A 17,328-nucleotide genomic window follows, 5' to 3' on the forward strand; every position below is an offset into this window, starting at 1 on the left:
ATATCGAAGTCTAAATATATGTACAGTTTATGGAGCTCTATTAGGACTTTATTAACCAAATTAATGTTTAGTTTATCTAATTAATAGAATAACTCATACTAATGTTTATTTTCTGGGGAAACCTGAATAAAATAAGTACTACATTCATCCAACTGAAACTACAACTGTATGTAATGTAATTCTTTATTGAAAGAGAAAGGACCCCTGAGGCTATAAAAGGCCATAGTTGAGTTGTTTGTGCCTCCTCTAGCTCTGCAGAATGACACAGCCAGACACACCTGGCCATAAATACACAGTTCAGTATTCACATTTCAGAATCGTAAAGTGTTAAATTCTAATACAATTAATTCAACGGTCAACATGGTCCATGTGTTGATATATTTGTTTCTCTAAGCAGGTGAAAAAACAGTTTTCTTGATTCAGCTTGCATGCAGGCTTGGTCCGCTCTTGATATTGAAGTGCATACATTAATTTGGGGGAATTTGCTTTGGTAAAAATGAAATGCAAGAAAAATATGGTGCGTTCTTTTTTGTTCAAGCCAAGTTTTAAATGTATTATTATTATTATTATTATTTTTTTTTAAACCAACAATTTGCTGACTGCAAATGTTGCACTGATCCTTTATATATCATCTGTGCCAAATGGGACCAAAATACTCTAACAACGCTACTGAACTAGGATTAGATACAAAACATTCCTTAGGCTTCGAATGGCTGTCATCCTCTGTCTGGCATTGTCTTAGAGCTGACCCAGGTGTGCTTGCATTTCAACTCTGAAATTAAAAAGTAGAACTTAAAGGTCCCATGACATGCCACCAGGTGTTGTGTGATTAGCCGTTACAAGCTGTTTTGGACATCTGCCCCTTATGACATTATAGTGGGGGTGTCCACCTAGATGTGTGCTGGATAGATCAGCCTACAAGCCTACCCAGTGAACTGTAGCAAACGTTGCTCATCTATCCGTCACACATCTAGGTGGACACGCCCATCTGTGATGTCATAAGGGGCAGATATCCAAAACGGCTCGTAACGCTAATCACACCACACCTGGTGGCATGTCATGGGACCTATTAACCAAGACCCAAAGAAGTCTGAGAAAGTTCCTTAATATTTCAAGAATCATTCCTTTTATTTCAATCCAAAGTAAGTGTCCGCACCCTGGGCCATGGGTTTATTATAGAATAATGCAACTGATGTTCTGCAGTGGCACCAGGGGTGAGGGCCTTGGGCCTTACTGGGCACCCAGCTTTCCTTGAACAACATCACTGAATATTCAACACGCCAGTCAAATCTTTTTTCAAATATTCTTTTGTCCAGGTCTGGGACACACTGAGGTAAAATTGACAGTAATAAATTATTCAGTTGTTTTAAAAAAAACACTGCAAGATCATATCAATAATACAAAAAGTATCAAACATACACAATAACATTGTCTTTTAACACAGCCCCCCCCCCCCAGCCCAAGGTCTGTTGCTCCATAGTCAAACAGTACACTCATGTCCATTCTATGACCAACACAGACTGTCGAAAAGTCCCTTTTACAATATTTATTCGTCCTGTGTGTGTCTCTTATGTTGACATTTACTGCAGATTTCCTTTCATTTCCTTTGCAGTAATTGAAAAGCTGTTGAATTCAGTCTTCCACGGTTCCAAAACACAAACACACACATAGATATATATATATATATATATATATATATATATATATATATATATATATATATATATATATATATATGAACCCATTGAATCTGATTAAGTCTCAACACTCTCATACTCAACTCTTCCTGACCAACAGGCACACACAGGCAGATAGGGCTACAACTCTATTTGCGTGTTATTTTGACATTCAAATTCCACCGTGGCTTTCTCTTTGTCTTACCGATCTGAAAGGAGAGCCACGAACTATGAGGAAAATTTGAAATTCTATTAAAAGTGCAAAAAAGTTTCCATCCTTCGAGAGACAGTTTTCATCGAGACCCGAAAGACCCTCAAAACTTATTTTAGTGCGATAACAGTACATGCCATTTCATAGGTTATTAAATTGTTCACGTCCACCTTCTAAACTTGCTTTCCCATACATTTTGAATATCTTGCTGCTTCAGTTGGTGGTCCGCTTCAACCCGTTCTCAGTCCTACTCCGGGTCATCGTTAACATGGCGTCTTTCCGTTCACAAGTTGGCACATTCCAAAACACAAAACCTGCAACACTGGGCGAGAACTGACCATGGCACATCTCAAAATCCTGGAATATGTTCCCAGACCGACCGGTACAGTATGTGAGGGGGCTGGATTAGCCACGCTTCAACTTTTAACCCAGGGTAAAAGCTTTTTACGTTACAGCTGTCCTCCGTTGAACCTAAAGTACAGGCGATGACATTTCCCCTACAGCCCTGAAGTAACTGAAATCACATCTTTTGGTTTGTGGCCAGTGCAAAACTGCTTCTTCAAGTTCTCCTGGCCCTTGTGAAAATGATTTTCAATGTATCCGTAAATCTCACGTGTTTATAACGGCAACTATAATAGGGACTTCATTCAAACTGCTGCCTTCTTTAACCTTAAAATAAATGTATTCCTCCGGTCGATGCGTGCAATGCAGTCAGTATGTGTTAACACACTTCTGGTTTTAGTACACGATGTAGAAACTGCAAGGATTCGTAAAGACTATGATAGAAAATAATACTATTATAGATGTAAACATGGCCGTATGCTTGCTTTTACTTTTAACTTTCACGCCTCTGATTTAACCAACCCTCCAATTCACTGACCGATGGCTACATGAAGAAACTTCTCCTGATGCATTCAGAGAACACCTGCATTACATACATACATACATACATACATACATACCATTGATCCCTCTCTCTCTCTTTCCTATGTTTCCTGATTTCCTCCTTCTGATCGGACCTTCCAGCACCACTTAACCGAGCATCACAAAAAATCACAATGTACACTTTAAACTCACAGGACTCACGGGCGTTTACCCATCGACATCAGCACAAAACATTAACTTCCATTGATTCATAGAAGAAAAAAGAAAAACATGAACGGTTTCCACATCTACACGCCTGTCCTTCCAGAACACCTCCTGCCTTGAGCGACGCTCCTCTGACCTTCGTCCGTTTGGGCACCAGAGGGCGCAGCGGAGAGAAAGAGAGATAGGGTGAGAGTAGAGCTAAGGAGAGAGGGAGTAGGCGGGAGAAAGACCAAAGAGAGAGAAAAAAGGGGATAGGGAGACAGATAAACAGAAAGATATAGATAGATCAATAGATAGATAGATAAATAGATAGATAGATAGATAGAACCGGTTGGTGAAATAGTTTCACCACTGTCTAGTTCTCGCCACCGTTGTCCAGGCGCTTCCTGTGCCGGATCCAATCACATGGAGCGGTTTGACACCAGTACGGAGTATGGACGCTGCATGGAGATCCGGGGTTCAAAGTCACAGAGTAGCCTCTTCATGAAGCTGCCTCATGAGGCTTCTCATTGAACCACAGACTGAGGAGGAAAGAGAGCAGTTCACTGTGTCTCAGGAGGATCTGCTCCTCAGGGTCACTGCGGCGTTGCTAACGGGGTCCTCCTGCAACAGCCCATTCCAGTCTCCCGGGCCTCCCTCTGTCTGATAACCAGTCTGTCCACCTTTTAGCGTCCCCTCCTCCTCCTCCTCTTGTGCTCCAGTAGTCGACGACCGCTAGGGGTTACAGTACTCCCTGACATCAAAAGATATGCTTGCGGGTGTGTGAGTGCGTTTGAGAGTGTGGATGTGTGCGTGTGAGGGAGGGTGATTGTTTCTGTGTGTGTCTGTGAGTTAACAGACCATTCAGAGAAGGAGGGCAGTCACAATATGATGCAGTGGAAGCGGTGAGAACCTGTGGAGCGTTCTCCTCTCCACTTCATCTTCTTCTTGTTCTTCTGGCTCCGCTCCGGGACCTGTTGTCTGAGACCGAGAACAACACGTTAGAAACGGGGTTTCCCAACCTTCTTTCCAGGACCCAAATTTACAAAAAAGATGCATCAATTGCCATAACATTTATTTATATTACACGTACATTTATAAACCACTGATAAAGAACACAACAAACCGTGAATTTGAAATGTAGATTAAATGTTTCACTCAGGACACAGCAATGTGCTGAGTGTAATATGAAGTTTCTTACCACCTTATTACAAACTTGCCTATGAACTTCAGCAAGTGGGAGTGGGGGGCAGTGCCGTCAAGTATTTGAAGGACACACAAAATCACAGCAATAGTCACTCTTATAATGACAATAAGAGTGTAATGTATAACACTTTTAAATGAATGCATACGATTTGTTGACTTGATGTGGTAGATTGTAGCTATTATTAAAGTAAAGTAATTTATAAACCGATAACAATCACTTCTTGCTTAAAACATAGCTAAAAAGGGTATATATTATAAATGTGGAATACATTTATTTGTTTAATGAGTTATGATAATTCGTGAACAGTGACTAATGCAGTCATTTTCTGAACAGCGTTTTAAGTGTCAAGTGGAGGTGTAGTAACGCGGTTCTATTTTAATAAGGAACAGGAATTCACAGAGCACTGTTCTGCATTTTACTCTGCCAATTTGGGGCCCATTTTAGGTTGCGACCTTAAGTTTGGGAAAGGCTATGTAGAACATCAACAACAACATCAAAACAGCGGGAAGTACCACCAGAAACAGCACAAGGATAGCGCACTAGAGCTTACAACTCCCAGGTCAACGGTATCGCGTTTGATTATCCAGGTCCCACCTGTAAGCATCTTGGACCAAGATGCCCCAACCTCTACCTGTTCCTTAATGTTGTGTATCTGAATTCACTGAATCTCCCTGGACCAAAGCATCTCCCTTAATCCCACTGTGTCCCAATGCGACTCATCCTGAACTCATCCTAACCTCTTGTGGTTAGAGTTAAGCCATGCAGCATCTGTCAGAAGCTGAAGACAAGAGTCTCCTGTTTGATGGTAGTACCGTTCCTGGCGTACCATCTTTGGTTGGTCATGCCTGTCAATCAAAACACCACTTCCTGGCAAGTAGGTTGGTTTATGACACAGTTAATTTAAATCTGTGAGCAAGATTTTCCGTAGAAAAGGGCCTGCTCAGCGATTCTACGGTTACACATAAAACAAAGTATTTAAGTTTGATCACTAGAGGGCAGTGTAGCCTCACTCATCAATACTTTTCCTCAGGCATATCTTTTTGTCCTTTTGGAGTGAGTACATTGTCTTTTTCCACAGTGGGTTCAAGGGTTTGGAATGTAAAAGTGGTGATGAAATGATTGAAAAAACACAATGCAAGTCGCCAGGGGGGATTTCTGCGGTATCCTCGCCTCACTTACACGCACTGTACATCTCAATCAACCGGATGACATCACCAGCCCCGTTTGATCCTCTGAGTGGTAGCAGTGGGCTCTCAGACAGGATGTGACCACATCGGGAACATCAGCAGAATCCAAATTCTCCTTAAATTACACGTCTGTTAAGACAGGAAATAACTCTGGGGAATTTTCACTCCTCGTCGCGAGTTCCTTCCTGAGAACACTTTCACTGCCCTGACAGCACCCCCCCCCCCCCCCCCCTCTAGCCCTTTCTTCGCTTCACGTCCAACACTCTTTCATAGTCCAAACTCTATTCCTGGCTAGATATGTGCCGAGGACAAGGAGAAAGACACAAGGGCCTCTTGTTCCGAGGCATTCTTGACTTGAGCTGGTGCACTACGTGCTCCAATCCCAGAATGTGAACCGAATACTGCTTAGTGTATAATACATCATTATTTGGGATGTTTTGAAGACATAACTTAGGTAAACTCAAATATATATTTCGCACAGAAGATCCAACAGCCCCAAATATATGGTGGCAGTTTGGCGGAGGCCTTTAACCAAAGCGTCTTACAATAACATGCAAGCATACATTCTTAGCATGGGTGGCGTCAGAGGAAATTTAACCCCTAACCCGAGCAGTGTTGTTGAAACATTCTACCAGTTGAGCTGGACAGGACACATGACATCCATTAATCAGGGCGCAGGAGAAGTATTACCTGATGACGCGTACCAACTCATGAAAGGCCTTGTCCACGTTGAGAGGAGGATCCTTGGCACTAGTTTCAATGTAGGTAATCTGGAAAGACAAACAAAAAACACAATGGCCAGATTTCACCTATGTTTCAAAGTGGAGTAGCGTTTATATCTGTCAGGGGTATAAAAACCGAGAAGAAGATGTCCATAATGTTTGGTTTTTCGGTCAAGAAAAGTAAATGAAAATGATCAGTCAACAGGAACCACCTTTTAGTAGCAACAAAAGCAGGGGTGGAAATCAAATAAAACAGTTGTATTCAAACAGAGGGGGGTTGTTTGTTTTGTTTGTGTTCTGGGTGTGTGTCTGGTCCGGTGGGGGGGGGGAGGTCCTGTTTCAGGGAGGAGGGCAGCAGCAGGCTGTCATTTTCTTTGTGTTCTGCTGTCCTTCTGGACCGGACTCATGAACCACCACAGAGAGAATGCAAACTCAGCAGAACTGAGTCTCTCCCTCACACACCCTCTCCCTTTCCCTCACTCACATCCAAAATACTTTGTGTCCAGAAACCATACTCACGCTCCTCGTTCACAAGCGCGCGCACACACACACACACACACACACACACACACACACACACACACACACACACACACACACACACACACACACACACACACACACACACACACACACACACACACACACACACACTCTGAGTGTAAACAGCTACATTGTGTTTGGCAGCCATCTCCTGGCCCTGCTCGCTGGTGATCTTCCTCAGATGTACCAGGTCCACTTTGTTGGCCACCAGCACCATGGGGAACGCCTCCCTAAAACACAACACATTGCACACATAAACAAACGGCTCCCAGACCGCTGACTCTGCAGGCTTTAACCACCATAGTTCCCCCCGGCGCGTTTCTGCAGTTTACTTTTAGAACCATCAGCTGGATGATATAACGAGACGGATAGTGTTGCGGTTGGGGGGTTTTGACGCCCAGCCAGAATGTACCGGGTTCGATTCCTGATGTTCACATGAGTCTGACAGACATCCTGGAGCTAAGATGCCTTTACCGCCTACCTGCTCATTAATGTGAAATCACTGTTGCTTTGTGTTCCTGCTTTATAACCTAATAGAAGAAGGTAGCATGCTGTTTCGAGGACGGCTTGGGGAGTTGAGGCAGGCATGACAGCATCGGTATTATGGCTCATATAATATGAACATGATCCCCCATGGCTGGTATAAATCTTTTTATTAAAATGCCTCCATTTCACCCCCAGGTGTGAAGTTGATTAGTCATCATTTGTCATCATAGAGGTATGATGGATAGATCCAATCCCACGTGGGATGCATGATGGATCGATCAGCCTACGGCAGGGGTGTCAAACTCATTGTGGTTCAGGGGCCACATACGGCCCATCTGATCTCAAGTGGGCCGGATCAGTAAAATAATGGCAAAATAACCTATGTCAACTCCAAATCTTTAGCTTTGTTTTTCAGTACTATGCTTTATTTTCACCCTACATTTGTAGCCTACATAATCGCGGATCACAAGGATCTATATTAGCACCACCCATTTATTCACAGATAGGCCAATGGAATTGAAATAAAATGCATTTCACATTCATTAACAACTGTTTTATTTTTATAGACTTGATTGAATACATTTTTACATCTGAACACCTGTACCAACTCACCACACTAAACAAACTAAAGTGGGAGCTATGAAGAAAGCTATCATACTGCCTTGAAAATGTAAATGTGCACATATAAATAAAATTAACAAATATAAAAGTTATAGCAGTGCATGAGCAATGAGATTAGGCTACATCCAATCAACTGTTTTGTAGGCTACTTAAGCTGAGGATGATATACTGCACAACATTCATTGTCTTTTAACATGAAACCTATGTAAACCTATTTTCAAAAATCTGTATTCATCAGAGATTATATTGAGTTGGAAGTCAGCTGGCATGTCAGAAGGCTTGACTGTAGATGGCGAGCGAAAACGGCAAATTCCTTCTCTAGTTCACTGAAGACCTGAAAGCTCTGCTCGAACTCCAACAGCAATCCTGTTAGCTTGTCTTTGTTTTGATCCATATCAGCATTACGTCCGGTCGCACGCACAGCTGTTAGACATGGGAAATGGGCGGTGTCACCGATAGATAGCCGTTTCTCCCAAAGTGAAAGTTTTAACTTGAATGCGCGTATGCTGTCGTGATACTGAGTGACATTTTTTTTGCGGCCCTGCAACATTTTGTTAAGATAATTCAGGTGCTGTGTGATATCCACAATAAAGGCAAGATCCTGCACCCACTGCGGACATTTAAGTTCCTTCACTGGGCTACCCTTTTTCTCGATGAACTGTCCAAAAGAAACGCTTGAGCACGGCACCTCGGCTTAACAACCGTACTTCAGTGTGGTATGGTAGGGCAGCCTGAATGTCATTATCTCTGAAAAAAGTGTGAAACTGACGGTGATTCAGACCTCTCACTCTGATGAAATTTACAGTTTTTACAACCACACTCATAATATGATCCATTTTTTGTGTTTTGCACAACACAACGCTTCTTGATGCAAAATACAGTGAAATGCCCAAAAATCTTGTCCCCCATTTGCGGTCTGTACTTTCTCTCGGAATTTTGTCGCAACGCCTGCCTTTCTCCCGACCATTGATGGTGCGCCATCTGTAGCCAGGCTGAGGTCAGGGGACCAGTCCACTCCGACCTTGTCCAGCGCTCCAAAGAGAGAGCTGAATATGTCATTCGCGGTTGTATTGTCCTTCATAGGCAACAAGGAACTCCTCGGTGATTGTCAAAGTCTTACCAACACCCCGAATAAATATGGCCAGTTGAGCAATATCAGTGCTCTCATCAATTGCAACCGAAAAAGCAATAAATTACTTGATTTTGTCATTCATTTGGCTGCCCAAGTCTCCAGAGTTCTGTTACCCTATCCTCGACAGACTAATGTTGGCAAAGGCAGATTGCTTCTCAGGGAACACGACTTCTGCAGCGTTCGATGCTTTCAATGCTGCATCACTGATCTCGCGGCTGAAAGTATAAGTAGACTGCTGTTTCTTCAGACCAGCTAACAATTTGTCTATCTCCTCTTTTCTTAGTTGTCCTTTCAAATGGTGATAATTTTTTCTTTATGAAGAGTCTCATAGTGGCGCTGAATATTATATTCTTTGAGCACTGAAACTTGCTGATTACATACCAAACACACTGCTTTTGTATTCACCTCTGTGAATAAATAATTCTCAGTCCATATTTCCTGGAAAACTCTGTGTCCACTTTTCTTCTTTTTGACAAATACATTTTGGTAATGGGGATGCCACCCTTGATAACTTCTTAATTGTGGTGAAACAAGGACAATTGTGGAAGTTCCTTCCTTTTTTATTTTGGCTGCCCCCTAGCGGCTGGAGTGAGCATTTTGGTTATTTCTTTAAAAAAATCATAACTCATCACAGGAATGGGCTAGAGACATACAGGCTGCGGGCCGGATCTGGCCCGCGGGCCGTACGTTTGACCCCCCTTGTCTACGTGAACGAGTCCAGAGGATAGCAAGATAGGTTGGCCAAAAACAACACTGTTGTCTGCCTCGTCTCTGCCTTTTACACGTCGTGGACTAAGAGATATTAGAACATTTCAAAGTGCTTCAGAGACTGTCGTGACAAACAGAGTAAACCTTAAGAAGGGAGATGTAGGAGAAGTCCATTTCTACGATGGTTTGAGGTTTTGTTGAGCAGTAATAACACACTAGACTACTTTGTTTCCACTGTGTTCACTGCGGTACAGCTGTACCAATGACCATAAGGGAGGACATCTGAAGGGAAATGTTGATTCTACGTGTGGTATTTTGAGTAGGTATGTGAGGCTCAGCATCACTGGGACACACAATAGAGCTTGGCATTTATGGACTGGAATTCAACGGAAGAATCGGCTATATCCAATAAGGTAGATTTCTGCTAAAAGTAAAAAAAATAGCTTGATTTCCAGCAGGTGTGTTACAAGACATTAAGGTCCGGGTGAGGAGATCCTCGGGTGAGGAATTTGAGATCACAAACGAAGACACATTCAAGGATCTTCCAAGGCTTGGAGGATTGTTTTCAGGCCATGTTTACACACAGAAAAGGCTCAACCGTTAGGTCTTACCTGTCTTTTACCCGTAGAATGAGCTGGTGGAAGCGGTCAACGTGCTCAAAGCTGGCCTTGTCCGTCACCGAGAACACGATGAGGAAGCCGTCCCCGGTCCTCATGTACTGTTCCCGCATGGCACTGAACTCCTCCTGACCCGCGGTGTCCAACACTGGCACGCGCACACGCACACGCACACGCGCACACACACACACACACACACACACACACACACACACACAAAGTTTTTGATTTCTTTCTTTAGAAAGGCAAGCGTTAACCTAATTCCAAACATGCAATAACCATATTACTAGCCGCGACGGAATCAATTGAAAAACCTTACCGCTCCGTAACCTAGCCAACACTCACACTTTTATAGAATTTAACGTAATCATTGAGGTCCGTACTTTTTCTTTGAAACACGCACACTCACACACACAATGTACCTACCATCCAGTATGGCCCACTGGCCGTCTATCTCTGTGTGTTTAAGATAGGAGTCCTCTATGGTGGGGTCATAGTCCGGCACAAAGATCTTCTGGAAGAACTGGATGGTGAGAGCGCTCTTCCCCACACCTCCATCCCCGACCACCACCAGCTTGTACGTCGGAAGGTTGTCGCTAGGCACCGCGCTGGTTGCCATGGTTACCACCACTACCAACACCGCCACCACCACCGGCGGATACGAAATGAGAATGAGGTGGGGAAGTAGGCTAGTAGTAGGTGGCTGGTCTAACACAAAAACCTGCAACAAGAAGAGAGAGGGGGAGAGCAGGAGAGAGAGAGAGATAAGGAGAGAGAGAGAGAGAGAGAGAGAGAGAGAGAGAGAGAGAGAGAGAGAGAGAGAGAGAGAGAGAGAGAGAGAGAGAGAGAGAGAGAGAGAGAGAGAGAGAGAGAGAGAGAGAGAGAGAGAGAGAGAACATAAAAGAGCAATAGAGGAGAAGAAGAAGAAAAGGGGACAGCAAGAGAGGTGGACAAAGGAAAAGCGAGCAAGAAATAGAAAAAGGGAGAGAGAAAAAGAAGAAGTGTTAAAGCTGTTGTATCGGCTTCTGCTTATTTGTCACCAAGGAGACCGGACCACCGAAAGTGAGGTGGATTAAAGTGGTGGCCGAGACAGCAGGAAACAGATAACACCCAAGAACTGATAGAAATTGGCCAGCGTCCTGCCACGGTCACATAAGGTCAAGCTGGAGGCGTTAAATTATTTGGGAAAGAACAGCTGATACAGCGGTAATAAGTTGTACTTTTATATCAACGCATCTGCAAACACCGTACAGCAAACACATATTTTCTTTACACAGACATCGTGTGCAACTCCATAACTTGGAGAATTTATGAGTATTTGATCGCAATAAATCATAGTTTTACCGCGAGTGAGTGTTAAAAAGTATGAATGAATGCGGGCGCGCGTGTGTGCATCGATCTGATTTACGCAAACTAAACACGTAATAATACAGTCCATGGTAATGTATATAAACGGGGGGACTCTCTGCATATTAGGAACACAAGTCGGTAAAGATAATGTAGCCTATACCATACTGGTAAGAAATTATGTTTGTTAATGTTTTGCCGCATATCATTAAATATAACCAAAGTTGCGGCCACAGGACCGCATATCTATGAGTATTACGTTTTCTTTGCCGAAATTTACATGATGAATCAGAATTTCTGAAGAAAACGCGATTCCATGTGTGAATAAGGCCATATTATTTGGCCATAACCTGAGCCATTTGAAGTTTGAAATTCATGTGGTCATGCATCTGTCTCATCGGAGACTGCAAATGAGCTGTCAAAATATCAACTCTTCAGGTTCAAATGCGCTCATGGCTCTTAAAGGGAAGGGGTGATGGCATTCTCATTGCACGTTACGCCCAAACCACACCTACGGGTAATTAGGCTACTTCAGGCAGTGGCGGTTTTAGGTACGGGCGAACCAGGAGGAAGTCTTGACCGGGGCGTAAATGGACGTAGAACCGCCACTGACTTCAGGGCAACCCTTTAGTAATTTATCCGCTATTATAATAGCAACATCGCCATAGTCCCGCCCATTAAGCGACATGCTTTTGGCGCTTCTCACTTGCGTGTCAGACCGTTAAAATAGGGCCCTATAAAACCAAATGCAATGACATAATTGTGAGGGTGAGAGGAAATTGCAATAAATCCTACACAGTGCCCCTTTAGGTAGTGTGACGCTGGTCATGTCCTCAGACCTCAACACTGCAGTCATGCCATCCTGGTGATGTGTTTACTACTGTTGCCACCTAGAAGTGACCACTGTGGGTGGCTTCAATGGGGCATCCTGTAAGAATGCCATTGGTCAGACTTTCTGATTCCAATCAGACTCGACACAAATTTTAAATCCGAGTTTGAAATTACATCAGGGTTTTCAAATATATTAGCATTTCTTGGAAACTGTCTTACATTTTATCCACTGAGGTTTTTCTGAATATGTTATCGGACTCTTTTTGTGAATTGAATTGAGAAACAGTGAATTGAGATACAGGCCATTACACAGGTAGGGTAATTGCTAATTGATCAAAGTAAGTTCAAAGTAGCATTAGACTATCGTGCCCCCCTAATTTGATATAAGGTACTCTATGCATTTCTGTGCTCTAGTCCTACTGTAGAGTGAGAAAGGGTTTGTTTGCCTGACCACGGTAACCTTATAGATAATGCAAGGAGAATGTGCGGGCCACTTTACCGCCTGCTGACACATGAAGCGCCATCACACACACACACCAAACACTGATTACACTGAGCTATCCTCTATGGCAGGAAATTGGATAAAGCATTTACATGTGTAAGGGTAATCAGATTCCGACCCACAACCCCCCTATTTTTTTTAAAGGGTGGTACACCCAAAGAATATTATGAAGAACAGATTATTTTTATAACCCCCCCAGCGTTTTTTTCACCTACTTAGCACAGCATGTACAACTAATTTATTTGAAGTGATAACTGGTGCTGAATCTACTCATGTTGAATATACAATATTCTATGTATTATTTAATATACTGCTGCTCTCACCTTGACCTGCTGTCCTTTTTCAGGGTCTCTCTTGATTTTACACTCAAACAACCCGTAGATGAACCTCAATTCAGTTCAGTTTCAGAAGCCTAACTAGATGCCCGGCCAAATTCTAACCCTCACAACTACCTGACTTCCCTTAACCTAGGGCCATTGAAGTAGTTCTAGGGCTGGATTGGGGCTGGGAAGGGCCTTCTCTCGGCTTAGCCATTTTTGCAGTGAAACGGAGGTTGAGCAAGTTCATCAGACATCCTCATGATCCTTCTCTATGATGGGAACCAAGGAAAGGACTCCAGCCAGTCTAGTATCCCTCACGGAGCATAACCACAGAGAGCAGAGAAACATCATGGGCCATGCTGCCGCTTGTCACACACAAGTGTCGGAATAAGTACCAGACGTTTTTTCCCAGAACACTGAATACTAAGGCTTGTATAAAAAAGGAATGTTTACATTGTCATTAAATAAATATTTCTCATGAGAAAATACAACATGGCAATCAATGTTAATAAATGTTTTGAAGATTGACTATTTAGGACGACAGCACTGTACATGATATCTAGCGTTTCCATGTGCAGGAATTGTGGAGAGCAGTGCAAGCACTCGACTCAAGCAAACAACACGGTAGCGCCCCCCCATCCACCACCAGCTCCCCCCCAGCCCCCCCCCCCACCTCTGTCACCCAGCAGGAAACAGCTGTCAGCTGGCAGCAGTCCACCCCTTCCTGCCCGCAACAATGGAGGAAGGAATATGCTTCCTTTCTTCCACTGCAAGCCAACCAGTCAGTCAAACCAGCCCTAGCAGTTCAGTCAGCAGGCCAATTAGCCAGTAAAACATAATAAATACCGGTCAGTCAACACAGCCAACCAGCCTGTCAAACCAGCATACCAGTCAATTAGCAAGCCAATTAGCCAATCAAACCAGCATACCAGCAGTCAACAAGCAAATCAGCCATGTTCAAACCATTAATATACCAGTTCTTCAGCCTGCTAACCAGCCATGAAACTAGAATACCAGTCAATCAAAAGGCATATCAGCAGTCAAAGCAAGCATATCAGCCAAACTGTCAACAGCCAATACATCAGCCAGCCAGCAAGCAGTCAACAACAGCCAACCAGGAAAACGCCATCCTAGTCAGAGCTCTGAGAACATTCTCACAGCTGAGTTAGCCAGTTGGCCAACCAATCTAGCCAGTACGTTGGACTATAAGAAGAAAACATGTGTTTAAGCACTCTGGGGCAAGCCAATTACAAACCAAACTGCTTGTTTATGAATGATAAGTGGCACAACCTTTTTAGAGAAAAATAAATAAAGTGTGAAATGTAATAACAAGAATGTCGATTTTAAGTTCCTGTGTAACATTTCTGTGTATGTCAGGGTTTGCATGGATCAGTGTGTGTTAAGGCTAATGTCTGGCTGTGTGTGATTCAAGGAAAGTTGTACATTGCTCGCAATGGATGCTAGCTGTCGTTGATTCATAGGCTGAACAGGGATTTCAAAACTACGGAAACAGTATGCTTAGTTATCCCTGGTCCTAAGCTCCACCCTCTGAACGTGACATATACAGCGTCACCATGGAAACATCTCACGAGCTCCTTCCCTGGGAAAGGTTCCCTTGGCTTCCCTGTTCACGTGGGAACAAAGTGGGGACCGTGTGTTGGCCCACCAGAAAACAAAGTGAGGACATGGCACACACCCTGGCCTGTACCGCACAATGCCTGCATCAACAGCAATCTATCATTCAAAAATGTGTTGCACACACACAGAGAGGTTTGTTATGCAACAGGTCTTCATGCAGCTGTCAGGAGAAAAACCTTCAAGTTTTCCCAGAGTTTGTTAAGCTAAGGATTGGGAATGTGGTTCTCAGGGAAGAGAGGATGAGGTCCTTTTGTTTTGGGAACACCTCCTGAAGGATTACAGAAACAATTGTCTGTGGTTACTTTTTAGCATTAACTAAAAGCTAGGAATATTTTAGTGTTTAGCAAAGACCTACCTACAGCTTTGTTTTTGATTGACATTAGTTGAAAATCTATAACAAAATGTAAATATTTTTTTTCATTGCTAGTTGATAGGTGGCAGGACAGAAAAAATATGGTTTTAGTTTGAGTTACAGCTGCGGAGGTGTGAGCAGAAAGTCTTTCAAACCATGTTGTTCGCAGTCTACTTTAGAAAAAAAAGTGATACATTCAGGCTTAAGTCTGTTACATTGACTGGTTAGCCCTGTTTCTTGGGTAAACTGCCTTGAGTTTCACATTTGACTCAAAAAAGAACGTTTTAGGCATATCAGGGATCTAATCTAGAAAATGGGGATATTTCGCAATGGTTCGGCGGCTACTTTGTATCCTATTTCAATGTATTCAGTCATTTTCCATTGACTATTTTCACTAATAATGGCAAAGAATTGATTATTCCCATTTGTAGTACCTGTTGAATGGAAAATGGACAACCCTCAATCTGTGGCCCAGGTGCGGCGGAGGCTGTAGTGTGGCCTCGTTTGGCTTGTGTTCCTGTATCTGTGTGACCTTTTCCACACCATACACACACTAATCCTTCCTCACAGGTCAACATCTGCCAAAGTGTCCTCTTTCCATCGGGGATGGAAAGCCATAGCTGAGCATGCACTATAGTTTTCTGTTTCATTGAATGGTATGAAACATTATTGAACATACTCATTGTAATTATTTGATTGGCATAATAGCACAGATTCAATCCATTACATTTGCCTTCAATAGAACTGAATAAACACTCTTCTCTAACGCTTTTTCTTCAGACTGTCAAGCTACGATAGTAACATTAGAATAACATGTCACTTGTAAGCCTACGCTGACAAGCTTGATAAAAATCATATCTTTGTGCAGGGCAAATTGACTATAAATAGATCAAGAATCTCCTTTATACAAAGCACAAACTCACTATGACATACAGGCTAGGCTAAAATGCCACAGCGCATGCTCACGGAATCCTGAGCAAAGATTTTTGAGGCGTGTGTTAACCCTTAATTCTGAGTGAAGAGTAACATTTAATTATAATAATAATAGTTTTTATTATTTATATTATTTTTTTTACTGATCGAAAGCACCCTTAAGCATAAGTAACGAGACTGTCAACTGAACCCAAACATATTCCCCAACTGAGCGGTCCACTGCAACCGGAAGGTCGAAGTAATTAAACATCCACAGCTTGATGCAAAATTCAACACCGGGCTCATGACCAGGACCTTTAACATTCCAGCTGCGCACCTCTCAGTCTCTAAGTCTCAAAGTCCATGAGCATGTGAAGTGGAACGTGTAAACACAGTATCAAAACTTGTGTCTTTGATCCTTTGTGGGCACTATTGAAGGAAACAGGCAAGGGCAGTTTGTATCCTACTACTTGTATCGGACAAAACAAGGATACAGCTATGGGAGCTGCTCAACACTTGTTAGGAATAGAATGGATGTCAATGGCTCACCAACTGCCCTTTTCTTGATGGCGCGTACACTGTGAAAGGGTTAGTTGAACAAAAATGATGGCTGGTTGACATCTCGTCATTGACGTTGTCTATTCAACTTGGGTCTTGGAAAACCTGACAATCCTTTAAGTATATCTGAACACAGGCACTGCTAAAGGGTTTATCCTATGCCAGTGTATGCATGTTTTATATGGTAATCAAATGTGTCTCTCGGCTTTTGAAACCGTCCAAATAATCCAATAATAAGAGTGGTCCAGCGGTTTGGTGGTTAGCATATTCGACTACCAGCCAAAAGGTTCTGGCTTTGACCACAATCGACAGCAGTCGTGTGTGTGGGTGTGTGTTGCAGACCAACCATCGGCTTTTCAGCAGTCGACTGTATAAGATCTCACGCGATGGCGGCTCATCTCAGTCCATCACATCTATGCGTCTCCTAGCAACAATCATCTATGCTTGGGCTTCCCTACCCAAGGATCTGACAGACCAGGTCGACCCAAGTCGCTCCGTGTATGCTCGGCCAATCGTGTTTTTGTTGATATCTTATCACTTATTTGAGCTAGACTACACACGAAATGGGGTGCTCAATCTCCCACTGGGGGAATCTCCAGCTTTATTTTATAGGTCATATTTTATGGCTTATTTTAATGAAAATCTATTGACTTGTTGAACTTGATATCTGAAAACCATTACCTGAAGAGC

At 43.0% G+C, this 17,328-nt stretch overlaps 1 protein-coding gene across 1 annotated transcript in view; it reads right to left on the reverse strand.

The window, feature by feature from the left end:
- Positions 1–1,103: 1,103 nt before the first annotated feature.
- LOC115533057 (ras-related protein M-Ras) overlaps positions 1,104–17,328 on the reverse strand; it is a 17,606-nt gene continuing 1,381 nt past the window's right edge. Inside the window, exons 2-6 of the mRNA XM_030343253.1 lie at positions 10,605–10,899; positions 10,173–10,326; positions 6,745–6,844; positions 6,040–6,119; positions 1,104–3,936 (exon numbers count right to left, since the gene is read on the reverse strand). Coding sequence (XP_030199113.1) covers positions 3,837–3,936; positions 6,040–6,119; positions 6,745–6,844; positions 10,173–10,326; positions 10,605–10,797 — 627 coding nt within the window. The 5' untranslated portion in view covers positions 10,798–10,899 and the 3' untranslated portion in view covers positions 1,104–3,836. The remainder of the gene's footprint in view (positions 3,937–6,039; positions 6,120–6,744; positions 6,845–10,172; positions 10,327–10,604; positions 10,900–17,328) is intronic.

Source organism: Gadus morhua, chromosome 20, assembly GCF_902167405.1.
Source record: "Gadus morhua chromosome 20, gadMor3.0, whole genome shotgun sequence".
NCBI classification, from domain to species: domain Eukaryota; kingdom Metazoa; phylum Chordata; class Actinopteri; order Gadiformes; family Gadidae; genus Gadus; species Gadus morhua.